At 40.3% G+C, this 13,348-nt stretch overlaps 1 protein-coding gene across 1 annotated transcript; it reads right to left on the reverse strand.

Annotated features, from left to right (window-relative positions):
* Positions 1-4,018: 4,018 nt before the first annotated feature.
* Positions 4,019-13,348, reverse strand: LOC121436408 (early activation antigen CD69-like). The gene is made up of 6 exons (XM_041636273.1): positions 13,212-13,348; positions 11,778-12,082; positions 11,172-11,258; positions 6,646-6,833; positions 5,934-6,043; positions 4,019-4,144 (listed from the first exon to the last, which is right to left on the reverse strand). The coding sequence occupies exons 1-6, from the start codon at positions 13,346-13,348 to the stop codon at positions 4,030-4,032; spliced, it is 942 nt and encodes a 313-aa protein (XP_041492207.1). The 3' UTR covers positions 4,019-4,029.

A 13,348-nucleotide genomic window follows, 5' to 3' on the forward strand; every position in this document is an offset into this window, starting at 1 on the left:
TTTTACTTCACCTCCAGCCCTGTTGTCTTTTGCATTGGATTTAGTTTTTCCCACTTATTTTGGACACCTAGGTCCGTCTAAGGTCTTTATTCCTCTCTGACATCAGTGGTCCAATGCTTCCTTTGCTCTATGCTAACCTTATCCTTCAGGGTGATGTTTTGCATTAATTCAACTACAAATACTTTGTGAATCTTCCATTCTTAAGCATTGTGTTTGAGAGTAGTTTCACATTCTGCTTAGGTGTGGCTCTTCTAGGTATAATATACATTACTGGCCCCTTCCTATCTCTGTTTCACTCTGGACAAGAGTAGTATTTTAAGGATTTGAAATTGTTTGAAATTTTTCTTTTGTAACCCAAATATGGTTGACTTGAATTTTTGTATGACCCTGAAAAAGTTAAGCTCTGCTATTGTTGGGTAGAACATTCTTTATCAAAGTTGGTTGATAATGTTATTCAATCTTCTCTTTCTATAAATATATTAGTTACTGAGAGAAGAGATTTAAAGTTCCCAGTTATGGCTGTGTGTCTATCTTTCCTTTCAGTTCAGTTTTTTTCATGTATTTATTTAAACTTTTAACAATTTTTATGTGTGAGGGTGTTTTGCCTGCATGTATGTCTGTGGGGCATGTGCATGCTTGGTACCAGAGAAAACCAGAAGAGGGCATTAGATCTGCTGGAACTGAAGTTACTGGCTGAGCAACTATATGGATGCTGGAGAAAAAGCCACTCTTAATGGCTGAGCTCTCTCTCCAGTTGTTTCATATATTCTTATTTCTAATTTTTGTGCATTCATATGCATGTTTGCATGTGTGTGTAGTGCAGAGCATGTGGGTGAGGACATGTGGAAGCCAGAATTGATGTCAGTTTTCTTTCTAGATTGGACATATTCCATTCAAACTCCCTTGTTGAACCCAGAGTTTGCTAATTGAGCTAAATAACTGCTCAGCTTTCTTTGGTGACTCCTCTATCTTCACCTTCTGATCACTGGGATTGTAGGTCAGGTACCATGCCTTCCAGGCTTTTGTGGAGGTTCTGAGGATCTGAACTCAGGTTGCCACTCATGTAGCAAGAACTTCATTCACTGAGCCTTGTCGTAGTCTGTTTCATGTATTTAAAATCTCTTATTAGACTATAAAATCCTAATAATGTTCTGTTAACTAATTTCTCTGTCATTTTATCTCTATGCACACTGATATTCAGTAAATCAACTGAAATCTGCCTTGCTATCTATTACTGTAGACATTCAAGTTTTATTTTATATCAGTTTTCATGCATGAATTTCATGTACACATATTATATGTAAGCATTTATGAATACACTAATATATAAATACATAGGTATTAATGTATAGCATATGGGTATACACACATTTACATATACACACTATTTAGGGCACACATAAAAACACATGCTTTTGAATACATGAGGACAGAGTCCTGTATTAGTAGAACTCCTCTCCACATCTCTAGGGGTGGTTATATTTGTAAAAACTATAAAAATTAAAGCTTATATATTAAACACTAAATTATAGAAGATATGAAATTCTACACTGAACTCTCCCAAAGCATTGCACATATTTTCAAAAGAAACAAAATTAAAACCAATTCTATGACCCTAGTGCTGTGGGAGGCCCTTCTATGTGTTGCTTTTATTGGTTAATGAATAAAGAACTGCTTTGAGCCTATGGCAGGGAAGAACAGAACTGGGTGAAGAAAGCTAGGCTGTATGCTGGAAGAAAGAAGGAAGGAGTCAGAGAGAAGCCATGGAGCAGCTGGAGACAGAGCTAGGAGCTTTAGCTGGTAAGCCATAGCCAAGTGGTGATACACAGATTACTAGAAATGGGATAAATTAAGATGTAAGAGTTAGCCAATAAGAGAGCGAGAGCTAATGGGCCAAGCAGTGATTTAAATAATACAGTTTCTGTGTGATTATTTTGGGGCTAAGTGGATCGGAACCAACAAGTGGCCTCCCTGTTACACCCTAGGATACTCCCTCAAACTTCTGAAACAGAAATAAGAGTCATGAGAATTTACATAGTGGGTCTATTACAAAGCTGTTTCACAGATGAAAAAACTACAGTTTTCCCTTCCTCTGGTTCAGAATATTGAGGTTTTTTTTTAATGAAAAGGTTATTACTGAAGTCATAGATGCAAATCAAAAATGGCCTTCTAATTCTACCTCTCACAATGAAGTAGGCTAGCTACCAAGCGATTGCTGTCAGGCTGAGGGTCTTATACAGGTAAAGATGAGGCAGGCCCAATTCCTAAATTAAGCCCAATATTCAAATAGGTTACCTTATGTAGCTCTTGAGAATCCTATTGGAAAACACTGATTAAAATCAGATAACTAGTCCTTCGCATTTGCCAATAATTAGTATGACAATGTAAACAAACAGTACTTGCTACCTTTTGGAATTGCCTATATGCATATACTCATGTCTCCATCGTTTTAGTTAACAAGCATAGAGACATGTGTTTGATATGTTCTGGGTGCTCAGGATATATGTATAGAGATATAACAGCAGGAAATCTCTGGACTCATTCTGGGAAGATGGGTTAAAACTGAAAACTGAGTTAAAAACAATAAACCATATGACATTTTGCTGTGCAGCAAACTCTAATTAAAAACAGAAAGAAAAATGTTGGTCATTGATAAGATAATGTACCAAGGGCTACAATGTTGTTGGAATGACCATATCTGAGTTGGAACTGTAGTGAACTTGAGAGTGACAGGGAGAGACATGCTGAGCATGAGAGAATATCATTCTGGCACGAGAGTGTCAAGATGCTAAACATTATATATTATATATGCTAAACATATATAAGGTTACCCTGTATAAAGGGTAGGAAACAAATTATATCTGACAGAGAGGGAGATGGCTGCAGACAACAGGCAATTATGATTTTGCCATTCTAAGGTCTCTGGTTAGCACTTCAAGGAAAATGGTAATATGGAAAATAATTCAGTGTTGTGTGATCCAATATGTATGTGAGTTCAGCTCTGAATACCATCACTGGAGTAAGTTTGGGAGTGGATGAAAGTCAGCCACCTATCCTCCTGACTTTTGGTGGTCTTCCTGGTTTCATGTCACATGCATCAATTACCTTCTCCCCTTCTTCAGAGCTCTTCACCCCACCCATAGTCCCTTTTTGGGTTCATGCCCTGTACATCTCCACACATGCATGTCCATATAACACAAACCCTAGGATCATATATGAGAAAAGACCTGTGGTAGGTGAAGAGATTTTTAATGATGACCAGTGTTAACCTCTTCTCCCTCTTTCCTTTAAGACCATTTCAATATTATCCAGAATCTGAGTGAAACAGCTTTGGAGAATCCATGCTAATCTCTACGGATCCTTCGAGGTCACCAAGGTTCTTCCTTCGTGTTTCTCTCTCTTGCGACTGCTCAAGTTCAGCTCACAGTGACTCATGACAAAACTTGCCTCCTTTCACTCTTTCCGTAACGATAGCAACAACAAATCCAGGTAATCGTTAGTCCTTCAGTTTAGCAGTTTGACTGAGTGCCTAGAGACCTGTTGAGAGGTGTTTGGTCTCCAGTGACAACACAAGGCTCCGGATCAGAATAGTTCCCCATCACGCCTTTCTTCACAGTTCCACACGAACCTTGTATTGAGGGCAAATGAAACACTTTCCAGCTCATCTCGTCTCACAGCTCCTTTCTCCTTTATTCAGATTTCAACCAATTTCAGACAATCAAAGGATCTTTCTTTCTCTTTTCCTCTGCCCTCCCGAGTGATCCACCACGATGAATAAATTCCAAGCAAGGCCCTTCGTTCCCATAGCCTCAAACCCGCCAATTTCGATGACTCAGCAGTACCATCTCAAACTTAGCCTTCTCTCTAGGCTTCTTAATAACTATTTCGTGAAGATAAAATTTATATGCATGTTCTTCGGTCAAATTAGATTTCAAAGCAATGTTGATATGAAGGAAAACACATCACCGTGGGTTTAACACGCACAATATAAGACACTGTTATTCATTTTGTTTTGGACGGAAGAAACCTTCAAGGACACTGGCCTACTTTCATACAGATAGAGTCTCTCAGGTCATCACAGGTGGTACTGTCTATGCCCCGTTTGTGCAGGAATGCACACTCTCCGTAATCATGAATTTCCTTCCTGGAATGAAACAAAGGGTTGGCATCTTTATCAGTCTCAGCACAGCCTCATATAATGAATCTAAACTCCAGTGATCACAGTTCAAATGTACTCTGTGAAGAGGATGCTAAGTAAGCTCTTATCGTTCATCGTACTTAACCTCTGGACTCTGCTGGGGAGGTACTATGTGAGTCCACCTCAGCAGCACTGCCAGACACTCCATGCTGCCAACAAGGAACAAAAACTATCATAATTTTTCAGAGAGGGGTCAGATTGTTCCGTTTATGTCGGTGATGAAAATGACTAAAGGAACAAATTAGGCATTTAGAGATGGTGTCGGGAAGAGTGTAACTCGCATTTCGGGAAACATTTTTCATTTACTGTTATGGGAATCCCATAAGTGGAATGCCTACTCCTCGGGGGTGCAGAAGGTAACTGCATTTAAATATAAAGCTTTAAAAAGACTGATTAAATAAGATAAGATCTTTTTAAAATTAATGTTTTTGAAATTAGATTCTAGGCACATCACCATCCTTGGCTCAAAATAATGTCTTTTGGGTAAACACTAATCCTATAATCTGAGTGTTTTTCTTTTTCTTTTGCCATGTTGAGAGCGAACCCAGGGGCCCTTTGAATTGCTAGGTAAGTTGTCTACCACTGAATACACTCCCCTACCCCTTGTGCCACTGATGCTCTTTGAAGTAGAAATGATTCAGGCCCTTCCTTGAGTGTGTGCACAGGCTGAGGCACTGGAAGTCAGAATGAAATGTCAGGCACCTACACACCAAGGCAAGAGGTCAAAGGAAACAGACCCTGACAATACCTTGACTGTGGACTTCTAGACTCCAGATCAGTTGCTTTAGCTGCTCAGTCTGTGTCATTTATTGTGGTGACCCCAGCAAAGTAACACACCAACTTTCACCAGCTCATACCTTTCCCTCAAATTTCTTTTAAATAGGAATGCATAACATCTTAAACTGTCATTTTTTTTTTCAAGAAAACACCACAGGAATTGTGTTTTGTGCTCAAAGTTAACTTGCATCATAGATTTCTTACATTGGTTTTCAAGTGAAAAACCACAATTATTGGTTATATTGTTGCTTTCAAGTCACTGTGTGTTTTCAACCTATTATAAATAGAATGATCATGGAAACTTCTCCTAGCTGGGGAAATTCTTTCGATGAGGTACAAAATATTAATACTGCAGAGTGAGCACCATGAAAAAGACATGCAGTGCGTGAAAGTTTGCGGAGCCTCTGTGAAAAACAGAATCATAACACTCTGAAGTTAAGGAAAATTTAAATGTTTCCAGAAAAAAATAGAATCTAAGGATACAATTAATTCTTTAGACTAGGGACAGCAGAGAAGTTTTAGAATTTTCAATAAAAGGAAATTCAACATCTCTCTTCCCAATCTCTTCTCATCCATATTGTTAGGCCCCTGGTGGGTAAGGACAATGTAGCCGTCATTACATCTTTGGATACTCACTCTTTACCAATGAGAAGTGAAAGACAAACACACACTCAAGCATACAAAGGCACACAAGCATAAACTGTACTCGGGAAAGACTTAAACTGCCTAGATTTTTATCAAGTCTAGAATGAAAGGAAGATAGGTACAATCCAATTAAACACACAGAAATACACAGAGGCGTCAGAGGGCAGATGCTCCCAAAAGACTACCCGTTTGCCTGAAGGTTCTCCTCAGCATCTGCTGAAGGCCCTGGTTAGGAAATGTAGTAAAAGAAACAGTAGATGTAGCTGTCTATAGAGTTAGAATTTTGACCATGGTCAATTTCACAAAGGCTTACAAATCATTGTATTTTGTTCCATCTGTCCAAAGCCAGAGTGTGTCCAAATTTCGTTTGTTCAGTCCAATCCAATATGAAGATCCTTCATTTACAAGGCTCATCAAAGCTTCCTGTGATAAAGAAGAACACTATCAGGAGCATCATCTAGAAGTCTTACTCTCAGTGTGTGAAAAGGTACTGCCCTAGTCTGAGTCCCACATGCTCTTACCACAGGCCCTGCAGGGAGCCAAGTACCTAAAGCCCCATCTTTATATTTGTTATAGGGCACTTTTGATCCTAATTCTGAAACACCACCTTGTTTTGCCCGACGTAGAAAACTAAAGTCTTTGTAAAGGCCTACAAGACCCTTGTGGTCACACCCATACTCATTCCTCCACTGAAGACAGGCTGATTGCCTGTCTGTTTTCAGTTCCTTGACTATTCCAGGCATTTACCTATCTTAACCCTGTGCTGCAGGTGATTTATTTCCCCAGAGATTTCATCCCCTTGATGTTATTTCTCTGCTCAAATGTCATCATTTCAAGGAAATGTAAACTTTTCTCCAACCTACCCTCTTGGAGAAGTGATAAGCACTTTGATTGTATCTAACATGCTGTGTAATTTACATATTTTCTGTATTCCTAGCTGTCTATCTTCCCTGCTGTGCTGCAACTTCCCCAAAGGCAAAAGACCTGTGTCTTAACTACTGGGCATGCTCATTTGGAAATCTAACCAGTTCATTCTTGTTGTTGAACTTAGCCAGGTGTGCTTCTAAATTTTCACAGTTCTGCTTTGCAATGGGCCATGAGTTTTCATGTTGGATAAGGAAGAAGCAGTTCTGGTTAATTTTATGCCAGGCATTCATGCATATCTTTGCTTCATCATCACATGTCTTGTTTCTTATTAATCTTGTGGTTCCAACTGAAATGAACATACAACATGAAAGACACTGTGAGGAAAGCGAGTCTGACTGTCACTGTAAGAGTCTCCTATATTTCACACTGATGAAAGAAATTCCACTTCCACATCCCATTTGACTGAAATGACTTTTAAATAAATTTAGTCATTTGCTCTGTGATGACAGGTCAACCAAGAGCAAAGCAGGAAAGAAAAAAAAAAAAACACTGGAGAATTAAGATCTCCATGTAACTTAAAATAGTAATGAGCAACTTCCAGAAATGTAAAGCCCCCTGACAAATCTTTCTCTGGTATTTTCATACAAGTGGAATTTATTTACTCATTCTCATCTCTTATAATTGGATATGGTACCTTAGATATTTTACCATATACTAATAGATTCCTCTTTAGTCATAATATCAAAGAGTTGGTCCTTTCCTGTTGGCCTATCTGATACTCAGTTGTTTCTCAGAAACAGCATTTCCTCAGAAGTTGAAGCTACAACTTTGTCCTTTGTTTTAGGAAAAAAAAATCAGGAAGGGGGAAACACTGAAATTTAACTTTTACGCCATTTCCCATTTTCTCCTTAACTCACAGCACTGGATATATGAATTTACTTGTTTGTGACTAACCCTGAGAGAAAGTATTTAAGGTACTTTTTTACCTGAAGACTGGAAAAACAAACAAGTGACCGCCTCCTACTCAAGCTTATGAATGGGAGACTACTCATTTGGGAGCATTAACTAGCAGTAAGCTTCTGTACACATAAAACCTGATGTGATAGCACAGCAAAAATCCTCATTTCACTGAAATTACTTGGAAAAACCCCAATTTACCATAAAATATTGGGTTCAAATATACAACTACTATCAAACAGTTGACTTAAAACGTGAACTATCAGAAATGCAGTTTTATAATTCATCTGCTAGCTTATATTTTCTTTCATTTGTACATCCAACTACACCCAAACTGAGCACTTACCCCGTGGCAGACATTTATCTTTTTGTAGTTCTTGGAATACAAAAATAAACATACCATGAAAAAAATTCACTTTCATGTAAGGTGCATACTTACCATATATACCATACATACCATATAGTTTCTCATGAAGAGCATCCAGGTCAAGGGATAAGTATGACCGCACAACATTCCGGGTAGGGTTAGACACAGGTGATGCCTAGTACCTGAAGAAAGGTGGACTGGGGAGGTAAGTCTGCCTCCAGGGTAAGAACACATTTTTCTAAGCAATGGGAAATGGTGAGCATGCCTGGCTTGTTCACCAAATAATGAAGATGCCCACGTTCCTACAGACTAAGTGAAGGATTCAGTAGTACAGGACATCAGTAGTTCAGGATGACTAGGTGCCTTAAGGGCAACATAGCCATTCATAAGCCTTTGCTCTAAATGAATTAAAAAAAACATGTAAAATTGCCAACAGATCTGATAATTTTTCTTAATTGTTAAAAATAAACTCTGTCCATAAGGATACAATTAGTCATATGTGATTATGGAACCATGAAATGTGGCCAGTTCAAATCTGATTCACTTTTATTATAAAATCATAGTAGGAAAAAATAATGTAAAAATCTCATACTAGAAACTGTATTATTATGCAGTTGCATTAAGAGATCACAGGGAGAAGAGAGACGAACATCAGAGAAGAAAATGAAGTGCTGGCTGGTTAACTGGTAAGTGACTTGAGAGAGTTCACATTTGGCTCAATGAAAGGACAGTGGCAGTTTACTGATAATATTTGGAAATCAGGAAAGAAAGGAATAAAAAATACATAAGGTTTTTGACTTTGAAGTTAGAATATATTTACTGTTTCCTGCGATGAGGAGGACCATAGGTGAAGGATACAAGAGAACACAGAGCTATGAAGAGTTCCGGGTGAGGCCACTGCTCAGTTAATACACTCTGTGCCATTAAAGGATGACTACCTGAACTCAATCTCCAGAAGCCACAGAAAAAATTAGGTGTGGTGACACTCTCTTGTAATCCCAGCAGTGGAGAGGCAGATCCCCGGGAGGTGCTGGCTAGCCAGCTAAACCTAACCTGAGCCCCAAGTCCTAGTGAGGGGTCCCTTTCTCTAGAACAAGGTGAATGAGTCCTGAAGAAAGACATCCAAGGGTGACTTCTGGCTTCAATGGGAACCTACACTCCTGCACACACACACACACACACACACACACACACACAGGTGGGAGAGAGATATTTCAGCATGAACACTATTAAGTTTGAGATAAGCAAGTAGTTAGATTTTATTTTTTTAAATGATTGAATTCAAAAAGTGTCCCAGATTAAAGATGTATTTATGTCATAAAATTTTGAGACCTGTTCAGTAGGCCAAGAGGACAACAATGCTTCAAAGACTGGGTGCATGAAGAGACATATTGGAACACCGTGCAAGGGGAAAGGAGGAAAGAGTAAGGGAAATAAAGTCAATCATGATATAGGCAGGACACAAGCAGTAGGACTAAACTGACTTGAAAGCCAAATGGAATTATTTTTGGAAGGGATTTTAAATGGTGTGAAGAACCAGAGGTTATCTTAGTTGATGCCAGCAAAAGGTTAACAATGCACAGCTCTCTTCCCCATTCGTCAGTGTTACAGCTTCACTCTTCTGTGATAGTCTATGAGCCTTGGGGGGGGGGGCAGGGTGGTGTAGATGATTTATCCAGAGCTGAGTCCTCATATTTATTACACTTGGCAGCTCAACCAGTTACCTATGCCTACATCAAGCACTGCTTGCTTTGAAAAGATTTTTCTCAATATCAAGTTAGTGAAAATTCCAACAAGAGTTGGGGAGGCCTTCCCTCTGAGGCCTATCCTTGTTGCATTGAGAGTGTACCCTTACAGAGAAGGGAGTGACTCGCCTTTGGGGACATGCCTGCAAGAAGGCTGCCCATATCTAGACAGTGCTTGGATTGAGAATCCCCTCAATCAATTATCACAGCAACAAAACAAAGAGCATGAAATTGAAAGGGAGTTTCTGTGGATGGTACAAAGGCGATGGATATGACCAAAATACATTGTATAATAGTATGAAATTTTCTAAGAGAAAAATAATTTTTAAAATGAACATGGAAGGCTGGAGAGATGGCTCAGAGGTTAAGAGCACTGACTGCTCTTCCAGAGGTCCTGAGTTCTATTCCCAGCAATCACATGGTATCTCACAGCCTCTATAATGAGATTTGGTGAAATCTTCTGCAATAAAGGCATACATGGAGTCAGAATTTTGTATAATAAACAAATAAATAAATCCTTTAAAAAATAAAATGAATGTGTATTGTCAAGTAAGATTGAACAGATGACGGCTACTAAGTAGTGGCACTGACTTTTTGGTAAACAACGACAGGTTTCACAGAAAAGAAGAAGCAGAAACCTGATCAAAGTGGATTTAGTAGAAAATTTGAAAAGCAAAGGCACTGGGGTTTAATTCCACGGCAAGAGCCCATGCTTAGCTCGAGCAAGGCTCTGGTTGAACTCTAAACACCATCATGTTTAAGCAAAAACTTAGCCATCTGGGCTGCAGATATAGTCTGTTTGTAGATCATGTGCTTGGAATACACGCGGCCCTGGAGAAAGGAAGGACCTATGGATGAACGGAAAGGAGAGAGGCAGGCAGGGAGCAGAGGAGGGAGAGGAAAACAAAATCACAGAAAAGATTTCAAGAAGGTTTCTGTACTAAGCAGCAAACATAAGCAGCACTTATAGCAAGAATAGGGCCTAAGGAGAATTTTTTGTTTTTACTCCATTTGGGAATAAGCTGTGACCTTCATTATGTCGCTGAACACCAACGGTCTATGGGAGACAAAAAGGGCAGTGCTAGTGACCGAGTAAGACAATACAGGGTCTAGCGTAGAATCTGGACACCCCGCTGTCAGGAAAACCTCTTTGGTGGTGGTGGGGGGGAATATCTCCTGCCATTGCTTCTGTTAGAATAAGGTTCCACACACTCATGGGTGGCAGTAAAGGCTAACGCACTCTGGAAATGCAGCACAGCATAACCTCACTTTAATCTTTACCTCCACCGCCATTACAGCTGGCTCGGTTTTCTGACGTGAATACTGTACCTACAAGGTCTTACCGTGGAGTACACACCCAACTCCTGATAAGGCTTTATCTGACCACCAGGACTCACTTTCCTATTGCTTCAAACTGAACAAACTTCCGCCAAGTAATTACTCTGCCACAGCTGATTGCTTGTGATTGTCGCTGTCCAATTAGAGAGGGGGATAAAAGCCTTTCTAGGCATGAAGTCCCATTTTGGGATGAATCAGCAGTAATTAGGTGCAATACATATTTATCCAAAGACTGTTTTTCTAGGAGGCAAACGGACAGCAGAAACCAATCACTTACATTTTCTAGGGAAACTGAAAAACCCCCAAAGAAGCACAACAACACCACCACATAGCAGGGTCCACAGGGTCAGCAATTTCTTCACATCTGCACATAAGGCAAACAGACAGGTCACTATTTACCAGAGAAAAACAGCAAGCAAACAAAACCCCCATTAAACAAACAAACAAACAAACAAACAGAAATCCATATTCTCTGTGTCCTATTCACAACTCAGTCTTTGCTCTATTTGGAAATGGGGGAAAGGTGCTCAGGAGTAACTTTGCATCTAAGTGTCATTTCCAAGAACTGGGCGGTGTATCCTCCAACAAGGCTTGCAGAACAAAAACCCAGCCCCCGCCTTCCCCAGAAGGTTTGGTTTCGTTTTGTGGTTTTGTTTGTTTGTTTTAATGGTACATCTTTTTTTTTTTTTTTTTTTTTTTGCAGCTAGGGAAGGGCGGATCTAGTGGGAAGGTAGTGTTCCTTTTTCCTTTTAGTTTTGAGCCTTTGTTTTGTAGACGACCACAGTGATCGTTTTCATTTAAGGTCCACGTGCGTACCCTCTGCCTCACAGGCTAAGCAAAGGCTACCAGTCTTAGCCAGCAACAAACCCTGTCATCTCCTTACCAAACGTTGTCCTATGATGCCCAGAGACATGGCTTGTCTGGGATGCTCTGTATAAAGTTTCCACCATCATCTTGAAGGTGCTCCAGTTACTACCAAGGCAGAGAAATTTCTTAGGACAAAAGGAGAACTGATAATCATATCCGTTGTCAAACCTTTGGACTCTGAGGGCCAAGTTTCTCTGGGTCAGGGAGGGAGCAAGACTGATGGACAGATGATACAGCACCGCTCCAGCCTGATGGTTTGGCACTGAAGCTGCGCTCCGATCCGACGGGCCACAAGATCTCTCACTGGCCCTGTCCTCGCTCCTTTGTGAGAGTAACGGCAGCGGGACACACCCCAACGGTGTCTGCTAGCAGCCCCGGATTGGCTAGCGACCACCGCTGGGGGCGGGGAGAAGCTTGATTGGCATCAACTCAACCTTCTGCCGTCCAGTCAGCAGATCATGGTTCCCCCTTCGCTGGACTTTGTGTAATCTCCCCCAAATCTCAAATCCGTTATACCTGTGTAACTTCGGGATCGTTTCAACTAACTGTAAATAGCACTTCTTCTCTCGTGCCTTTTTGTTTTGTGTTTCAATATCTGTTTGTATTTTCAATTGTCATGTGGATTGTATAGTGAAATTTGGCAAAGCAAAACCATTGATTTTATGCGCTTTCGTGGTAAATTAAGGCTTGTTTCCTACAGAGGCGCTATCCTCGGCACAGAGGCCTAGCTTGAGAGATTCCAGCATAAGATGGAATAATGCCTACGCCTTCATTTGGCTAATGCTTTTCTACGTTCGTATTTTGAAACAAATTACTTTAGAAAGAATAGTTTTAGACACAAGGGAAATACAGCTTGTTGTTTATAGCTACACCGTGTGAGATTTAGAATCCAGTTCCCTGGCAGAGCAGTTACTAAAAGTATGTGATATAATGTTCAAACAGGGTCTGCAATAACTTGTGACAATGGTTAGAACTTGGTCTGGAGTAAAGTTGGTTGCCTGGAAACATCCAAAAAGCAGTGGCACAGAGTTGGTGGTGCCTTTGTCCCCATCATATCTCTAGTTCTTCCTGGAAAACATAGAGATGATTACAGCTGTACCAAGTGTTCTGTTGTAGAGTGCACACACACGTGTGTTGCTTTTATGTTGCTGTGGCAGCCTGGATTTAAAAGCTGGTGCTATGATGTTGCTTTTGATGGAAGCTTACTTTGCAGAAACCTTGCTAGTGGTGTTCTTCCTTACAGTATGGAGGAGATCTTCAATGCCTGTGAAAGGCCTATGTGTTGTAGACTTAAGCCCTCAGGGTGGCATTAGGGAGAGGCAGAGGGATGGATGTAAGGCAGAGTACAGAGCTGGTAGGGTTTTGGGAAGGTTCTCTTGAAAGGGGATGACAGGGTTCCTATCCTTTCCTTTTCTGCTTTTTGCTTCTAAGGTGGATGGCTTTGCTTTACTGTAATCCTACTGTGAAGCTGTGCCTCACCCTCACATCCAAACTATGCTGCCATCCTGCCATCATCTGAAACTCCAAAACCATGATCAAAAAGGGATATTTTCTCCTTGTGCTCTCGATCAGCTGGCTTGGTCGCAT

This window comes from Microtus oregoni, unplaced genomic scaffold (genome assembly GCF_018167655.1).
Source record: "Microtus oregoni isolate MIOR12 unplaced genomic scaffold, Mior012 000002F_ref0000024, whole genome shotgun sequence".
Taxonomy (NCBI): domain Eukaryota; kingdom Metazoa; phylum Chordata; class Mammalia; order Rodentia; family Cricetidae; genus Microtus; species Microtus oregoni.